The following is an 18,975-nucleotide window of genomic DNA, read 5'->3' as shown; positions in this document are numbered from 1 at the left end:
ACACATCAATAAAAACCATTCTCCTGCTTCTTCTCAAATCGTGATGGCACAGTGATAATATCAGGAACATTTGAAGAGATGGGAACACTTGAGGATGGACGAGAGCTATCATCATCAACCTGGTGACTAAAAATAAAACAGATAATAAATTTATTATTAACAATACAATGTAACTAGTAATAATAAACAATATGATTGATATATAGATCATTAAAATTGTTTATTCTTTTCTTACATATCTCCACTTTCCATAGCAAGTACATAGCTATCTAGTGACTGTCTCTTCTAAATCTTTTTCAACTATCTCCTCTTCTTCCTCAATACGTTGATAACTGTGTACTGATCTCACTGATAAATTAACAGCAGCTGTAAAAGAGAGAGATGGTGATTCTTCAGTATCCAGTGGTACCTCAGTAAAACCATGACTATAACTAAGAGGTCAAAAGAACATGATGTCATATAAATATAATAAGTTTCTTACGAGTCAGCTAGACTAGGTGAAGAGGAAGGTATTAATGGTTGAATACTATCTCTTTGTCCTCCTATTGATCCTAGTGGAGGAGAATCATCAGAAGGTCTGTTCGTTAATAACAACTCTACTCTTTCCACTGTTATCTTGTGGTTGAATAGGACCAGTAGAATGAGATGGTAAACATTTGTCATCATCAGTGACAACAAAACCAGCTTTAAACGAAAGATCACTACACCAAACTGAAGATCAAATGCATCACTATACAAGAAATATACACTCCATTCTTCATATAATCACTTACTGTAATATATTGACATATTCTTCAATGTCTTCTTGTGAAGAGGTCTTCCAGTTACTCTTAAAACCAATCACTAAAGTATTAGGACGTAACTTACCAAGACCAGATAACTAGAGAGAGTAATATACATCTTAAAATAAATGTCTTGTGAAAACAAAGATATACAACAAAAAACAATCATTTATAATCTTTACTTGTAGTAGACTCTGTGCTCCTTCTCTCAATGATTTAGCATTTACAATGTTATGGAATGCCTGATCTATAACAAACATTAAATACATCAATAAATGGTGTAAGGAACTTTACCTTTTTTTACTTCTCAACCACTTTCTCTGTTGTGTACTTAGAAGAATTCTTCTGTTAGTAGTGTATTCACCCTAAAAGGTAATGATATTATATATATCTACTAGATAAATGTGTTTTGCTAACCAGTAACACTTGTCCACAGATCATAGTACAACTACTGTGTGATACTTGATGGAAAAAAATAAGTCATATCAGGACGAGATGAAGGAGGACCAGTTAATACTAAAAACTGAGGTCTTTAGGAGATATAAATTAATATAGAATTGAGTCTAGTGACCTAAAGTTTTTGACATGATCTTCTAGTTTCCTCAAGTGTTAGGAGATTTTTCAAAGAGTAATGATAAAGAAAAGCTTGAGTACTAGAACCCCAGTTAATATCTGGAGAGAGAGGAGAGAGAGAGAGAGAGAGAGAACACAGAGAGAGAGAGTATTATATCATTCTCTAATATCATATACCTGGTTTTCTCCAGTATACTAATAAATAAAGAGCTCCCACTGCTACTAGTGTTATTAAAGCTGCCCACCACTGATGACAAACATAATAGCTAGACATACAGCAGCTGCAAATAATGCTACCAGTGAGAATAAAAACTTGAATGCTGGACGCCCAACCTAGAGAGAGTCAGGGACAAGAGGAGGAGAGAGAATTATCCACTACTCTTAAAGTACTCTTACCTGGACTCTTAGTGAAGAGGCAGCAAAACATGAAAAGTTAATAAGAGTATAGGCCATTAAAAAGAAGTTAGAATAAGCAGTGCTATAGTATTTAGGTCACCTACAAAATATATCACATATGTTACTGAGAGCATTAATAATATACTTGTATTGTACATGTTACATGTACTTACCAATAGCAATACAAGCCAGTGCTATAATAATAGTCAGGAAATAACCTCTGATAGGTTCATTACCAGTACCCTTCCAACCTCCCTTACCAAACCATTCAATAAATGGAAAGATCTTGTCCTGACAAACACGCTATAACAATATATAATATATGAACTTAGATTAAGTGATACTGACCTGAAATACTTTAGGTGCACTGACAAGACTAGCCAGAGCAGAAGAGAGTGTAGCAGCAAAAATACCAGCTGTTACAATAGGACCAAATGCTGATATCATTTCCATTATCTGTGTGTGTGTGGGGGGGGGGAGTAAAATATACCCAAGTAATGTCCACTTACTTGAAAATAAGGTATAAGTCCAAAACCACAGTTATTATTCGAGCACACAGTGTTCTCAATCCATCAGCTCCATTTCCATATGAACAAGTTATATTAGAACAGTCAATACAGGAGTCAGCATAATTTGGAAATTTGGATATATTATACATATTATTATCACAGAATGTGATATTGTCACTCTCAGCACATGTAAATGTACCCATGATACCTGAAAATAATCATCAGGAGTACCAGGTGCATATCGTAACACATTAAATCCTAACATCCAAGCCACACCCAGATATACAGTACTAGTAATAATAATAGCAAGAAGTGTTCCTTTGGGAATAGCTGTCTGAGGATTCTATTTAAGAGAAAAAGAAGTGCAAAAAATTTTGTAATATCTATTTTGTTTTCATGATGTTGCTAGTATTGATGTTTACCTTCAAATCTCCAGATATATTGGCTCCAGCTAATATACCAGTAGCTGCTGGAAAGAAAACTGAAAAAACAGTGAAAAGCTTTCTCCTTGAAATCAGGGACAAAATTTTCCATAAATGTTGTAGCTGTGAGAAACATGAAATTCAATTCATTTTAATGAGCCTGACTTACAACTATAATAAGTAAATCCTTGTAATGTAATCCTATTATCCACAATGACGAGGTATAAAGGAACAAATAATAGCATCTAACAGAGCTATGATCAATATTACCAATAGAACGATTTGAATCTGAGAGAGAGAGAGAGAGAGGTGAGAGAGACAGACAGACAGAAAGTGAGTGATATTACTAATAATATTAGCTCTCTTACTTTTGATTCCCAGTCTAATCCTATCATTGCTATTCCAAGTAATATTAATGCAGTAATAAATCCAAATAGTCTGATATGATTGATCTCAGATAAACCAGGTATCAGACTGTCATTACGCTATAATAATAGAAACATTGTATATCACAGTCTGTGTTGTGTGGACAAATCTAATAATCCATCTATCTATCCATTCATTTCTTACCATTAATAGTTCTGTAAGAGTCTCAGCAAAACCCACTATATAAAGAGCAACAGCTACTGCATTAGCTAATGAAAATATAACTCCAATAGCTCCTCCTAATAAATATAATTATATACAATAATAATAATTTAGTATGATAATATTTACCAAACTCTGGACCTAAACTCCCCCCCCCCCCCCCCCCCCCCCCCCCCCCGATATCAGATAAATAGCTCCACCCCCTTTCACTTCCCCATTTGTACAAATAGCAGACATTGATAATGTAGTTAATATGGTAACTACAGTAGAAAGGAGAATGATAACTGAAGCAAGTCCAATTCCAGCTTGACCAACAACCCAACTAAGTCTAATAAATAACATGACACCCAAAATATTGAGGAGACAACGAACCTGTGATAAAGAGAGGGAGTATATGTCGTGTGATCTAATAAGGTTATAATGCACTTTACCAGTACACCCATGATCCATCCTAATTTCTTAGGTTTCTTCTCTTTATTCCTATCTCTATGACAACATTGCTGCCACCATTTTGGTCTCTCAATTTCCTCTCCACCCTCAACCTCATCAGTAGCATCCTAACAATGACATATAACATGTACTATACATACTCAATATTATACTATAGTCATATCAACTTAATATTAAGTATAATGGTCCCCAGGTTATATATATTATAATATACTATTGTATTAGAATATACAAACCTCTTCAGAATGTTGTCTAGATTTGTGGTGTTCATTGCCTGATCGAGAGCATCCATGAAGGTCGAGGCATTCCCTTATCTTCTCCTTGATCTCGATAGTAAAGGGTAGTTGGGACAGCTTCAGAAGTATGGTAGACCATACTGGATATAGTTTTTCAGCAGCTGATGGACTACTGGCTAGTTCATCATGTAATGATTGTGGACGACTTTCTTCAACATCCCAACTTGAAACCTAATGTAATATTTAATTAAAAGTAATTATACTATAAAAAAATATCAATGATCTATCTTGATAAAGAAGATAATTACTATAGTAACAAGGTGAGTTAATAAGAATTCATTTAACTTTTGCTATCTATTATTAATTAAGCTACAATATCTAAAAATAACAAAACTATTATTAAAAAATTCATCCTATAACTTCGGAAGATACTGACTTCACAATAAAACAATAAAGATATATATAGTTATAAAGATTAAGAGATAGTTATAAAAATAAAGAGATAGTTATAAAGATTACAGATTTAGTAACAGTATCAGAGGAAGACTAATAGCTGTAGAATGATAGAGATACAGTAGATCTGGAAAGTTTCAGTGTTTATAAAAAGTTCTAACAATGAACAATGTATGAAATTTAAACACACTAATATAAATAATATATTATTACACATATTTATGGTATGTAGTTCACTTTTACACAATGGCAGATGCCTCTTTTTGAGATATTTGAAATTTACAAATGATTCAAAAGGTTCTATTATCCTCCATATAGCCACAGTAATTGCTCAGACAATGAAGGAGTTAGGAAGGTCATGAAAAGCGTGTCAAGAAAATGTGGACCTTATCAGCTGTACAGTTAAGACATGCGAGCTAAAATTGTCAAATATGCTAGTCATCATGATGCTACTGCAGCCCTGCATTTCTCTTTTATAGAATTATATACAGGATAGCCTCAAATAAAATGATCATTACCATATTCATTCATAGTGCTCAATGTGCTATACTTTCTAAAATTTAGAGGTTAACAATTTTCGTACATGCCTCTTGTGTCCGAAATTGTTTTAAACATGTTAATTGTTACATGAAACTTTTTGCAACACAAAAGTTTCCCCAATCTACGCTATAAAAACAAGCTAGTGAAGAGCATTGTCATCACACCTATTGTCATACTGCTTGTAGTTAGAGTTAATAAATTTATTGGTGCTATATGCATCCTATAAGTTACATACAATAATATATTAAAAAGATGAAAACAAAAAAATTGGTTATTACATTACATACATACTATATATATATTATATAATATATATATATATATATATATATATATATATATATAACATGAATAACATGATCCAAATTAATTATAGGAATACTACAGGCAGAAAAGACAGTTATAATGATGGCATTATGATATGATAATAATGACTGACCTCAGACTATTGTTACGACAAATTGATGGATCAGTACTCTCAGTTACTGGAAGAGTATTTAGTTCAATATTAGACATATTGTGACGTACAGCTACTACAAGTCCACAGAGTAGAAGCTAAAACAAGACTGAAAATAACTGGGGACATTCCTATACTCGTTATAATGACCATATATGGTAGGTCATATGATGAAGTATGGTGTGGTAGAGTCGAATTACGATTTTTATAATATTGGCGTCAAGTACGTAACAATATCGCAGTATAAATTAACAAGATATTAAATTTGTACACTAACAACTTACCAGACAGGGCAACTTGGATAAACTGCCAATAACTAATTAGAGATAGGCATTAAATAGAAAGAAGGTTACTTAATTATTATTTATTACTCAATTGTTTAATTGACCCGCCTATTTTAATTAATAATGGCTGAACAAATAGAATGTCTTGAAAGTGAAGAGATAGAGATAGCGACTGAATCACCTGAGGAAGAAGCATACAGTGAAGACCATGGCGAGGAGAACGAGGAGTAGTATATATAGTAATACTTCTACTGACAACAATATACAATAATAATAATTTAATATTATTAATTTTGCGCCTAAACTGTAGTAAATTCATGATATATGGTGTCGTTACTTATTAAAGATGTAATATCAATTAGTTCTACTTCAGGTTACAATATGATAACAAAAGACATTTATTTTACATGTATGTCATTGTTTAAGAGTTATTAACTGGTAAATCAATATGACTTCATTTTATAGAATCCTGATAGAATACCACAACAAGAAGATAGAGAGGACCCAGATGTGACAATGATAATGAGATAGATATTGATAAGACACTTGAAGAAAGAGCTGCACTAAGAAACCTCACAGTTCAAAATGTGAAAAGTATTATACATGTATGTGTTGTTGTGACTCCACCCACTAACCACACCCATTTTCTAGCATGTACTGAAGATAAAAGAGTTGTTTGCCATGGCTAAGAAAATTGGCAGATGAGGAAGACACACCCATTGATAATGATGAAGATATAATTCCCTTTGTAAGTACTAGTCTTGAATGCAATAGTATGTTAATGGGTCAATGGACTTTATCTAATAATACATATAGAATAGTTGTATAGTCAATTGTATAAGTTAGTATTATAGTAGTCAATAACTCAATGGTATAGTTGTACTTATAGATTATTTCTTTATATGTAGGAACCACGATTAACACGATCACGTGTGCGTCAAGCTGTTGTTTCATCAGTCAGTGATGTCAACCTTAGTCCAGACAAACTAGTGACTTATATAGTAATATAACATACATTATTAATGTTTATATTAGTCTAGTTTAGCTGGCAATCATCTGGTATTTCTCCTTGTAAACTACCTTTAATAAAACCAGTAAGTACTTAGCACATGTTTATATTAATATTGTTTATAGTTGTTGTTACTATTATTAGAAACCCTATTTATAATTGAAAATGTTGTTACCCTATTATTAGAAATCCATTTCATTATTGGATATGACATTTCTCTGAGGACTCATCTGATGATGATGAGTACACTCCTGGTAGAGAAACAAGTAGAGATATAGAGGTGTGGTTATATTGTGTGTAGATTCCAGTGTTACTGTTATATTAATAGGATACACTTACTGAAAGTGAACTAGGAAATGAAGCAGAAGAGCAAGAGGAAGTAGAAGAAGAAGAAGGGCAAGAGGAAGTAGAGGAGGAAGTAGGAGGACATGGTGTTGATGAGGAGGATATGGAGACTGATAAAGAAAGGAGAATGAAACAATACGATAATATCACTACTCCCACACACATGATGACATCAATGAGAGAACAAGATGTTCAATCTGACACTAACTCCGTCACTACTTCAAATCAACCACCATTAATTCGAACAAAGTACTCAATTAAGTTTCTACTGTACAACAGATTATTCCTTCAGAGTCTATTTCACACCATACACACCACTATCTAGTAAATCTATTACTACTAGTAATATTACTATTGAATCATCAGTACCCAGCTACCAGTATCTCCACCACTCACTCTATAACCATTGATACTAACAAGAACATGTAGACATTACAAGACAACCAGTAGCTTTTGCTGACTCTACTAATAAATCAACACCTACAATCTACTACTGATCCTCCACTTAATAAACCAGTCACCTCTACTACAATATCCCTTACTAATCTACCTATGACATTATCTCAGTCACTTACTGACAGTACTGTTGGTAAGTTCTATCCACACTCTAATATTCTTATTTCTCTCTCTTAGACAATGATAATCAAATTATTCAAGAAGCTGCGTCATTGTTGGCATCATTATCTGATGTTATTCTGTCTCCTTTGAAATCTCCTCATCAACAAACTCATTCATCAAATGCTGACTCATCACAACAAACTGAACAGGTATATGATTACACATGCATGTGCTTTGAGTGTGGGTGTGGTTTTCTCAGGAAAGTGAAGGTGAAATTGCTCGAAGAACCAGATCAAAGTTTCCTCTTGTTAACACTGATATTGAAGATATTGAAGGTATCAAAATAATCAAACCTACTTTTATTTCCATGGCAACCATTTGTCTTGAATATAGCATCTTTCAATCCACCTGATGTCCTTCCTATGAAGATTACTTAGCCACACCCACTATTACTAGTGAATTAGATGAAGATGATTTGAATGGCAGAGATGGTTAGCAGATCTCATGAATCCTCAAAGTTAGTCTTGTAATACAGCTACTGTAATGAAGTTGATTCTCTCTCTCTCTCTCTCTCTCTCTCTCTCTCTCTCTCTCTCTCCTCCTCTCTCTCTCCTCCTCTCTCTACTCTCTCTCTCTCTCTCTCTCTCTCTCTCTCTCTCTCTCTCTCTCTCTCTCTCTCTCTCTCTCTCTCCTCTCTCTCTCTCTCTCTCCCTCCTCTAGGTTCTCAACCATCAGAATTAGAAGATCAAGAAGATGATGCTGAGTTATAACTTTTGGGCAGAAACAACTTAAAGATGATAAGGAGAGTTTCGTACTGACAGAGGAGTAAAGATACCTCGTAAGTGAACTGCACCTCTTATTAAAAACTTGTTATATATATTGATAATAGAGAAGGAGTTGATGAACTGATAGAGGAACTCCTTAATCCAGTGAGTTAATTTGTAGTGTTACATAATAATTACATGTAATTTATTTAACAATATTTACATACATTTTGTACTACATTCTAGTATCATGTTAACCATATACATATTACAATCCTTAATCATATTTTTAGGCATAATATTTTAGGCCTTATTTTAATGTTTACTGAAACATCTATTTTACAGAATAGCGGAGTATTCAATACTGATCTTAATAGTATCATATAGCCTCCCTTCACTTGGTGGTCTTGGAGAGGACATGTTAAGTGATAAACAATGGGGGTTACTTGGTGTTGATCAACAAGTGCTTACCTACTGGAATCATTAGGGTAAGTTTATAGTGATTGTTGATGTTGTATTCTTTAATAGTCTTCGTTTACCAGTGCTAAGTCATACTCAGTTATCACAAAACTCCAACTACAGAGAAGTCCAATGATGAAGAGATGGTGGGTGTTGTAGGATAGGAGAAGGAGAATGATACTGACAATACTTTCTATTTGTAAGAGACCAGTCACTCCAATTATGGGATCAAGTACAACAGGTAACATGTCATCATGTGATTGTCATGTGAATGATATGTCATAGCATTTTCAGCTATTAATGCAGACTTTTATAATGACACGATTTGAACCATCTTTAGTTTTCCCTGTCACAAATTTCAGCTCAAGCTATTGTATGTTGTTGCTACATATGTATATATATTATTATTATTGATATGTATTTGTATGTGTTCAGGAGGAAATATTAAAGTGGTGTGAAGAATCAAAAGAAGGTAAGAATGATATTTTAATAGTGGATCTCTTTCAATCTCCTTCCTATGTTCTAGGCAAGACTAGTCCTGTAATGTATGTCCCTGCAGAAAGAAGAAGCTCGTGGATTATTACAGAAATATAATCCATTTGATAATGATGCTGTTGACTTATAACAGGTATATAAAAATACTTAGTAGTGATTAATGTCTCTCTCTCTCTCTCTCTCTCTCTCTCTCTCTCTCTCTCCTCTCTCTCTCTCTCTCTCTCTCTCTCCCGTCTCCCTCCCTCTCTCTCCTCTCTCTCTCTCTCTCTCTCTCTCTCTCCACACACACAGCATATGGAACTCCTCCTAAAATCCCAGATGTTGTTCAAGATATACTGATGACACATGGTCTGTTCTGGCAATATCCTCAATGTCTTCCTGATATAGGATTATGTAAGACTAATAATATTTAATAATAACAGCATTACTATCCTCTCCATTATGTAGATCCAGTTGAAGGCTCACACATCACAGACATCAGGTATTTCACTACAACAGAAGACTAGTAAGTTATTAAGATATACGGACCCTCATTACACGCAATGGGACCAAAATAATCTGAATTATAGTGAACTGTTTCGATTGTTGCACCATTACTAAGTAATACATTACACATGAACCAAACCACAACTTCAACTCTTGGTAATGTACTTGTTCCAGATAGGTACCTAGAAGAGGTGTGGTCTTAAGTTGCCAACTTTGGCAGTTTCTAGTCTTACAAGATTTTTTTTGTGCTGTTAATATAGTTTGCACTAATCTAACATTTTGTTAAATCTTGTCTAATTTTTGGCAATTTTCAAGGTTTCAGATTAGTAAGAGTCCATTGTATATTTGAACACATTCCTTATTTGTTTCTTAATCCATTGTTTCATTGTCTGTCTCTGGGTCTAGTCTTCTTGTACTTGGAATGGATCATTATGGTTCATCAGCTTGGAAATTATTCAAGAGAAAACTTCTACCAACGAAAACACAAACAAGTAATGTCCATAACCTCACTACTTACAGTAATATGTAATGTCAAATATACTCACTAGTAATAATGTCCAAGATACTCAATACTTAAGTAATACTGTCATTACACACTACAGTAAATAAGGTCAATTACTCACTACGACATTAATAATGTCCATAGACTCATACTTACAGTAATAATGTCCACTATACTCACTACTTCAGTAAATAATGTCAATATCATACTCAGTAACTAAATGTCAATAGAGTACTACTTCCAGTAATACAGTAATCACTGTAATTTCCTATATAATTCACTACTTACAGTAATAATGTCAATATACTCCCTACTTACAGTAATAATGTCAATATATCAGAGACTCACTAATGTCATATACTTACTACAGTAATAATGTCAATATATGTCACAGTAATAATGTCAATATATCACTACTTACAGTACTATTGTCAATATATCTAACTATTACAGTAATAATGTCAACAGTAATTCATGTCAATATACTCACTACTTACAGTAATAATGTCAATATCATATTACAGTAATAATGTCAATATCTTCATACTTACAGTAATAATGTCAATATATTCACTACTTACAGTAATAATGTCAATATACTCACTACTTACAGTAATAATGTCAATATATTCACTACTTACGTAATAATGTCAATATACTCACTACTTACAGTAATAATGTCAATATATTCAATACTATAGCAGTAATAATGTCATTCACTACTTACAGTAACAGTAATAATGTGTCAATAATTCACTTCACTTACCGTAATAATGTCCACTACTTACAGTAATAAGTCAATATTCCACTACTTACAGTAATAATGTCAATATATTCACTACTTACAGTAATAATGTCATATATACTTCACTACTACAGTAATGTAATATAATATCAAGTAATATTCACATACTACTTACAAGTAATAATGTCAATATACTCACTACTTACAGTAATAATGTCAATATATTCACTACTTACAGTATAATGTCAATATATTCACTACTTACAGTAATAATGTCAATATATTCACTACTTACAGTAATAATGTCAATATATTCACTACTTACAGTAATAATGTCAATATATTCACTACTTACAGTAATAATGTCAATATTCAATACTAATTTACAGTAATAAATGTCATATATGGCATTCAATATAATGTCAATATATTCATACTTACAGTCAATAATTCACACTATAATGAATATAATTCACTACTTACAGTAATGTCAATATATCACTACTACAGTAATATTCAATTAGTATAGTAATAATGTTTATGTATACACTTCTATAGTATGAAAGTCACATCAACTCAACCCTCATACTTATGTGTCAGCAAGAAACAAATGTTCAGCAGAAACAAGCAGATAATGTTATAAAGGTATGTAAATTAAACTCCATATATGAAACTCAATGATGTAATTTATTTTAAAAGTATTTGTTCTGCAAACTGATGGAAATACAATATTTGTATCTCTGTAACTATATAAAATATAATTAGTAGTATTAAACTTGCAAATATTTCATATATACTCCTTAGATGTCATATATTATAATATGATGGTGTATTTTTTAGTATTTCAAGAGGACTGGTATAGTAAAAATACCTTTTCAACAAGAGAGCTCTACAAGAGATGATCAATCTGGTGACACTGACAAAATTAAAATGCCTCATTGGGTCTCAGTGAGTCATAATGTGCTATTATTACTAGGGGTATACTCTTTCAATGTAGCTATATCATGAAAAAAGAGTACAGAAAGAAAAGGCTGATGCTGAGAAAACGTGAAAAACAATTCCAACAATGAGAAAACTGGCAGACTTTGCCTCCAAATCAGTCAATATCAATAATAGTTGAATTATCTATTGGAAGTAAAAGAAATTTAACAGGACAAATGATTGCTTTGGAATCTGATGCAAAAGAATCAAAGAACCAGACAAAGGACGAACAAGACCAGAGACTAGGTCGTCGACCACGAGGAAGTGTGGAGAAAGATGTGGGAGAAGAGGTAGAAAGAAACAGCCATCACTTACTCCGCCATTACTAAAACAACCTGTTAATGATATCAGTGATCTCTGTAAAATACCTCAATCACCTGATGCTAATTATAACCAGCTACTTTATATGGCTGGACTAGAGGTAATAGAATTAATACATTCTAGTTACTTTCATGTGTACTGTGAGCATCTGATCCAACTGCTAGATATGCCTATAATTATCTCACTGAAGTGAGGTAGGTAGGCTCTAGTAATTGTTTCGTTGTTATTGATAATGTTCTCTACTTTTGTAGGCTACTGTAATGGATGATCCTGATGTCTATAGTAACTTTTTGAAGCTACTGATAAAAGCACGTAAGAAGGAGTGGTCACCTGGCAAAGTAAGAAACTGCATTTGTATTATTTATAAATGTGTTTTTGATTTTTTTTCTATTTTTCTTCTTTATAGTAGCTGTATATTGAAGTTCAACCTCTTCTACAACCTTGGCCACATTTGATAAAGTTATTTATGGCATTTTAGATCCAAAAGATGCTCTTCAAGTTAATCTGTAAAAAAAATGACAATCATATCCAATATTGTTATTATTAACTCTATCTTTAGATGGCTGAGAAAATAGAATTTGAACAAGTTTAAAGCTTTTGTTAATAAATTAGAATAAGAATAGCTTATCAATTTAATGTCATTTCATCTCATAATAGCACAAAATATGCTGAGACACCATTACAGTTAGATGAGCTTCTGTCAAGAATGAAGATTCTTGGCTCTCAACAGGACATCACAAGACAACAAGTATGACAATGTTCTGTTATATTCTAATTCTATATACTGTGACTTTATTAGATTATGGATAACTTAGGACCAATGATGCAGGCACATGAAGATTTATGGAAGACATAAAACATTTTATTCATGGAACATACCTGCTAAGAAGAGTGCATTAAAGTAAAGATTTATTTTTATATAATTCATCTTTTTTTGTTTTAGTTCTTATGATGATTTTGAGGAAGTTACTTTGTCTATTCTATAACTATACAACAGTAAATAATTCTCATCTCTTAACTAGCACTTAACATTTTGTCACGATATCGTTTGCAGAAGGGAGATGACTTTGAAGAAACAACAATCCCAGACGATTGGACAATGACTCCATATTCTCCACAAATGGAAACACAATCTGCTGCTCTAGATATAAAGGACACTACTAGTACAAAGACTGGCCAACATTTATATGATGAACAAAATATTGATGGACTAGTTCACAATCTACAGGACACTTATTACTTACAACAGAGTGTGACAAGGAAAGTGACTAACAAGGCCAATATTGGAGATACTTCTAGTATTGGAGATACTACTAATATTGGAGATACTACTAATATTGGAGATACTACTAATATTGGGGATACTTCTAGTATTAGAGATACTACTAATATATACTCTATAATTGATAAACCAGAAGTTGATCAGACTGGTATTGACAAAATTATTAATAAGGAATCTACTAGTATAAAGATAATGACACTACTGCTGCTGTTGAGGTTTGAATCTATTAGTACAAATTGTCAAAGTGTTTCTGCATCAACTTGGAGTAGGTAAGAGAAAATATTAGATAAAAAAAAAAAAAAACAAAAAAAAACTAGTTCTTTAAACTTGTTTTACTAGAGAGAAGAGATCGTCTTATTTTGCAGTCATTTATGGACAAGCAAATAGTGTTAAAAGGGCCCAGAAGTAGCTAAACAACTTACCGAAGTGTTGAGAGGTATAAATAGATTTTGATCTCTTCATTCTAAACAACTGTTCATATTTCTCTGAAATCGTTTTGTTTCTAGAATTGTTACTGATATTATTTCTCTCTCTAGGTGACCTCCAGATATCATGATCTATTAGCATTATATCAGTCCATGACTACTCCCAAATGATTGCTGTGTTTTTAATATATAATTATCATCCATATCACTTGTTGTGTGCTGTATATAGTATATCTCTATATATGAATATTTAAAGATCAATTTATTAATACTTCATTTAGCAGTAAAGTCTTAATCAATGTGTGCCAGAACATGGCTTAGTGAATAAGTAAACATTTTTGGTTTCTATATGTAAAAGAACAAGAAATGACATCATCAGTATTATCATTGTCTCAAGCTGACAATTGGAATTACTTAAATCTATTCAATTTTTACATACATATACTTAATGTTTCTCTAATTTTTGTAAAAATGAGTTTCATTTTTCAGATGAGGCACTTGATACACTGTCAACACTGGAATGAGTGATGTAGATATTGTATTGAGTGAAGGCCTTCTACCTGTCCTATCTTCTGAGTCATTTTCTTCAATGACTGGTATAATTGTTGGTGCTTTTAAATATGGAGAGTGCACGTAACTTTGTTCTAACACGTTGAAATTTAGCTCTAACTTCTTTTCCTCATCTTGTGAATCCATTGAGATCCTTTCTCATATCGTGCACGAATTCAGGGAGTCTTTCTACAACACCCTCAATTCCACGTCCACTGCTCCTTCTACGATGACCTCTAGATAGTACATAGTCATTTTCATCTGTCTCATTCAACCAACCTAATGACACACCCCTCAATTCCACGTTCACTGCTCCTCCTACGTCTACGATGACCTTTAGATAATACATAGTCATTTTCATCCGTCTCATTGACCAACTACTGACACACCCTCAATTCCACGTTCACTGCTCCTCCTACGATGACCTTTAGATAATACATAGTCATTTTCATCCATCTCATTCGACCAACCTACTGACACCGCCCTCAATTCCACGTCACTACTCCTTCTACGTTGTCTCTTATTGGTATATAATCATTTTCATCATTCTCACTCACCAACCTATTGATACACTCTTACCACATTTTGTCAAAGAGGTCATTTTTGGAGCCTCAGATATATTGTTAGGCAGAAAGACATCATCAAGGCTTTCCTCTTTGATTGGTGACAATGATTCACTGTCTGAACTTTGTCCTGAACTAGTTTTCTTTAAAGTCTGGGGTTTGTTTGGAGTAGTAGTTGAACTTGTTAATATGGACTTGTTTGGTGAACTAGTTGAACTTCTTAATATGGATTTGTTCGGTGAACTAGTTGGACTTGTTAATATGGACTTGTTTGGTGAACTAGTTGGACTTGTTAATATGGACTTGTTTGGTGAACTAGTTGGACTGTTAATATGGACTTGTTTGGTGAACTAGTTGGACTGGTTGGTTGTAAGGTTGCTTGGTGAATCAATATCTCAGGGAGATCGTTTACAATAGTTTCATCCTCTTCATTATCTGCAGTAATCCAACTACAAGATCCTCTGCGTTCACGAATTTGTTTTATAATAGTAGTATTAGGAACTGGTCTTGTTCATTGTTTTTATTCTCTGATTCAGTTTCACTTTCAATTCTCTCTCGATATTGTTTAACATCTTCATCATCATCTAATGTATCTATTCATTGACTAGATTCTTCAATGCTAATTCAAGTCTGAACACTCCAGATTGAAGTTTGGAGAATGTTCCAAGTCATAAGCCATGTGTAATTCTCTAAAGTTGTCTCAGCTACAAATTGTAGAATTTGTAGGAATATCTTGCGTGGAAGTTTTTGCAGGCCATTGTCATCCAAAATGTCACAGTGGGAGTTGCCATACATTTTAACTTCATCTGGTGTACTAAGTGTATACCAAACTCATCTTGGTCATCATCTTGACTGACTTCCTTTATTGTATCCCAAATAATAACTGAAAGTAAGGCTGGATTGAAGCCCTCTAGATATGGTTGAAGCTGCTGTTTTCTCATCTCTACTAAGAGTATTACCCATTGAGGCTGTACAAGTTCAAGGTGTTAAAACTTGTATTTATCACAATAATACTGCCAAAAATATGGAATCTCATGAGCAATACTCATTGATTTTAAATTATAATAGATGGTAATTAAAATTTTAATTGTATCTAGCTATCTACACAAATTTTATGAAAAATAAGAAATTATTAATTCAAAACTTATTTCTCAGTCCTGCCTGTAATGTCTGAGAGGAAGAGTAGGAAGGCACAAGCTGTCAAACTATAGGGCTCAGCAACATAACTGCCTCTACACATACATAGTAGGATACTAAAGAGATTACTTAACAATATCGGTAAGTATCTGTTAGCAAATCTTACTTCATCATCTTCAAAGTCTCCCAATGGCCTTAGCTTTTCACTCCAAGGGTTTCCAAACAACTTTGTTTACACATTACATCAACTCAATGATCACATTTATATTACCTGTGTCGGAAATCCTGATTTCTTTAAACATATTGTTTTGTTGCCAGATACATTTGTGATCAAATGATCCTCTTGGCTCCTTTATAAACCCTAATAAGGAATATTAATTATTTATTGAAACTGGTCACACCTGTCAGTAAAACCAGTTATTGCAATTGGGTCATTCATTTCCTGTTTTTCTTTTTCCACCATCAACCTAATCATGTATTCAATGAAGTCATTATGTTGTAATTATAAAGGGCGTGTACCTTATCAATATATGTCATATCCACCCCAAACCAGATATTCCAATCTGTGTGACATCAGGTGTAAGAAAATAGGTATGAAGTAACCAAGTAAAACTAAAGGAATCATTGTCTAATTAAGAGACCACCATAATGATTAATTAATGAAAGAAGAATATTACCATTGAGGTTCTTTACTGAGAGCTCAGTAATGAGACTATCAGCTTTAACAGTAACTGTTATAGACTAAACTAAATCTGGAAATGTGAAGAAAGGTGTATTCTCTAACATACTTCCATAGAAATGTTCTACCACACCCCTCTCAAAAGGCCTAATGCACTTATACTTATTAATGTTTTATACATACTTGTTATCCCACATGCTACGAGTGTTGTCATTATCTCTAAGTTCAAATGATGCTACTGCATTTCTATCTCCATCCTAGACATATTAATACTATATTACATCACTATTACATAATCATTACCAACTATTATTAATACATTAATTTATCGATAGCTTACCATGTGGGCTCTTGATGCACAGACCATGATGAAGTACGTGCAAAACCATGTTGTGGCCCAAATCCAAGGTCCAAAGCAAGCTAGGATATATTAGAGGATAACATGGAACAATAATATGAGTTTCTTACGGAAAACAACTGGGTATCCCCTCCACGGATAGCTTTCTTGTTATCAAATACAGCCTTCTTGCTGCATTATCATAATAAATATACAATAGTTATTTGGAATATTGTTCACACCTGACAAAGATCATCTTGTACCATCTTGAATCCAGGATAAAAGAGTAGCTCCTAATAAAAGAGTGAAATCCCTCATTGCATTACACAAATCAAACTTACCATGCAAATTGACCAACAGCAAAGTTTTGTCATCTCTACGGATCTCTTTCACTTTCTGCTCAATTGTAGCAGCCATGATAAAATAACCTAGCTTCTTCCTTAGTTTCCTCTAATAGCGGAAGTTAAGAGACACACCTCCACTACACATGCAACATGTCTTCACCTAGAATATTGTAGACGTCTGTCTAAAGCGGTAAATATACTATTGTATTAACTACCTAAACTTCCCTCCTTAGGAGCTTCATGCCCACTTTAAATGGCTCTATCAGTATTGATACATGGCTGTCCTTTAGATATGAAGTCCAGAAGTTAAATTACAAGGTAAAGGAGACACAATACCAGAGATATGGCAAGTGGTCATCAATAAAGGAGAGCAACGACAATTGGACACAGGTAAGTCACATTCCTGTACCTACTTGGTATGCAGAACTGGGGATAGGAAGAGTCAAAATATGCACAAGTCCCTACATAAAATACCAGTATGTACAACTCTAATGTGTTTCTGAAGTTTTAAGCTGAGAAAAGTAGCCGGCTTTAATTTCCTTTTAGTGCTTTTGAAATGTTTACGATAATACATTCTGTAGTAGACAATGAAGAAGCCACTTGCTACAGTGAGTTATGTACCTTATCATTAACTAGTTATATTAATAGATAATAATTTTATTTAGGTTGCTTGTGATGTAGTGAAGGAATTTGCTGAGGACAATGTAAAGTATTTAGAGCTAAGAACTACACCTCGACCTAATATCGAGTCAGGTATTACATTGATTTTTTCTAATAACATCTTGTTATATAATGTATGATATTAGGAATGACAAAACAAAGTTATATTGATGCTGTTATAAATGGAATACAAAAGGCCATACCACTGTGTACTAATGATATGACGTTAGGTATGAATGAATGGATAGACTAACAGAAGTATGGCAAAGACATGTCTACAGTTAAATTTTAATTTTCCACTAGATGCTGTTATCTATTGATCGTCGTCAGTCAGTGTCAGAAGCTTATGATACATTGAAATTAGCTCATAACTATAGTACATTAAGTGATGTGTGAGTCCAAGGGAGAGTTAGTAGGTATTGATTTAAGTGGTGATCCTAAGGTAATATCAGTCTCTTTGTATTAATAATGTTATGTGTTTAAAGGCTGGTAATACTCGTGAAATTGTCTCTGTCCCTAGAAGAAGCTAAACATCAAGGTTTAAAACTATCAGTTCATATTGCCCTGAGGTATATATTATAGACTATTAATAAAATTTCATGAGACACTTTTTATAGAGACCAGATCGAGAGGAGGATTCAGAA

At 33.2% G+C, this 18,975-nt stretch overlaps 2 protein-coding genes across 2 annotated transcripts in view; one reads left to right on the top strand and one right to left on the bottom strand.

Annotated features, from left to right (window-relative positions):
* Positions 1-5: 5 nt before the first annotated feature.
* Positions 6-4,012, bottom strand: LOC121391717 (solute carrier family 12 member 2-like). Its single transcript, XM_041523249.1, is given in 19 exon segments — positions 6-126; positions 1,235-1,312; positions 1,354-1,391; positions 1,393-1,454; positions 1,533-1,604; positions 1,607-1,688; positions 1,752-1,825; positions 1,828-1,851; positions 1,925-2,054; positions 2,100-2,207; positions 2,469-2,603; positions 2,683-2,764; positions 2,766-2,805; positions 2,895-2,970; positions 3,051-3,167; positions 3,253-3,347; positions 3,400-3,445; positions 3,448-3,642; positions 3,995-4,012. Coding segments are annotated over 19 exon segments (1,593 nt in total).
* Positions 4,013-5,813: 1,801 nt separating this feature from the next.
* LOC121391715 (cyclic nucleotide-gated cation channel beta-1-like) overlaps positions 5,814-18,975 on the top strand; it is a 38,206-nt gene continuing 25,044 nt past the window's right edge. Inside the window, exons 1-5 of the mRNA XM_041523248.1 lie at positions 5,814-5,920; positions 7,045-7,234; positions 7,862-7,937; positions 12,206-12,324; positions 12,607-12,693. Coding sequence (XP_041379182.1) covers positions 5,814-5,920; positions 7,045-7,234; positions 7,862-7,937; positions 12,206-12,324; positions 12,607-12,693 — 579 coding nt within the window. The remainder of the gene's footprint in view (positions 5,921-7,044; positions 7,235-7,861; positions 7,938-12,205; positions 12,325-12,606; positions 12,694-18,975) is intronic.

The sequence above is a fragment of the Gigantopelta aegis genome, unplaced genomic scaffold (genome assembly GCF_016097555.1).
Source record: "Gigantopelta aegis isolate Gae_Host unplaced genomic scaffold, Gae_host_genome ctg2871_pilon_pilon, whole genome shotgun sequence".
NCBI classification, from domain to species: domain Eukaryota; kingdom Metazoa; phylum Mollusca; class Gastropoda; order Neomphalida; family Peltospiridae; genus Gigantopelta; species Gigantopelta aegis.
This window is presented reverse-complemented; position numbering and strand designations above follow the sequence as displayed.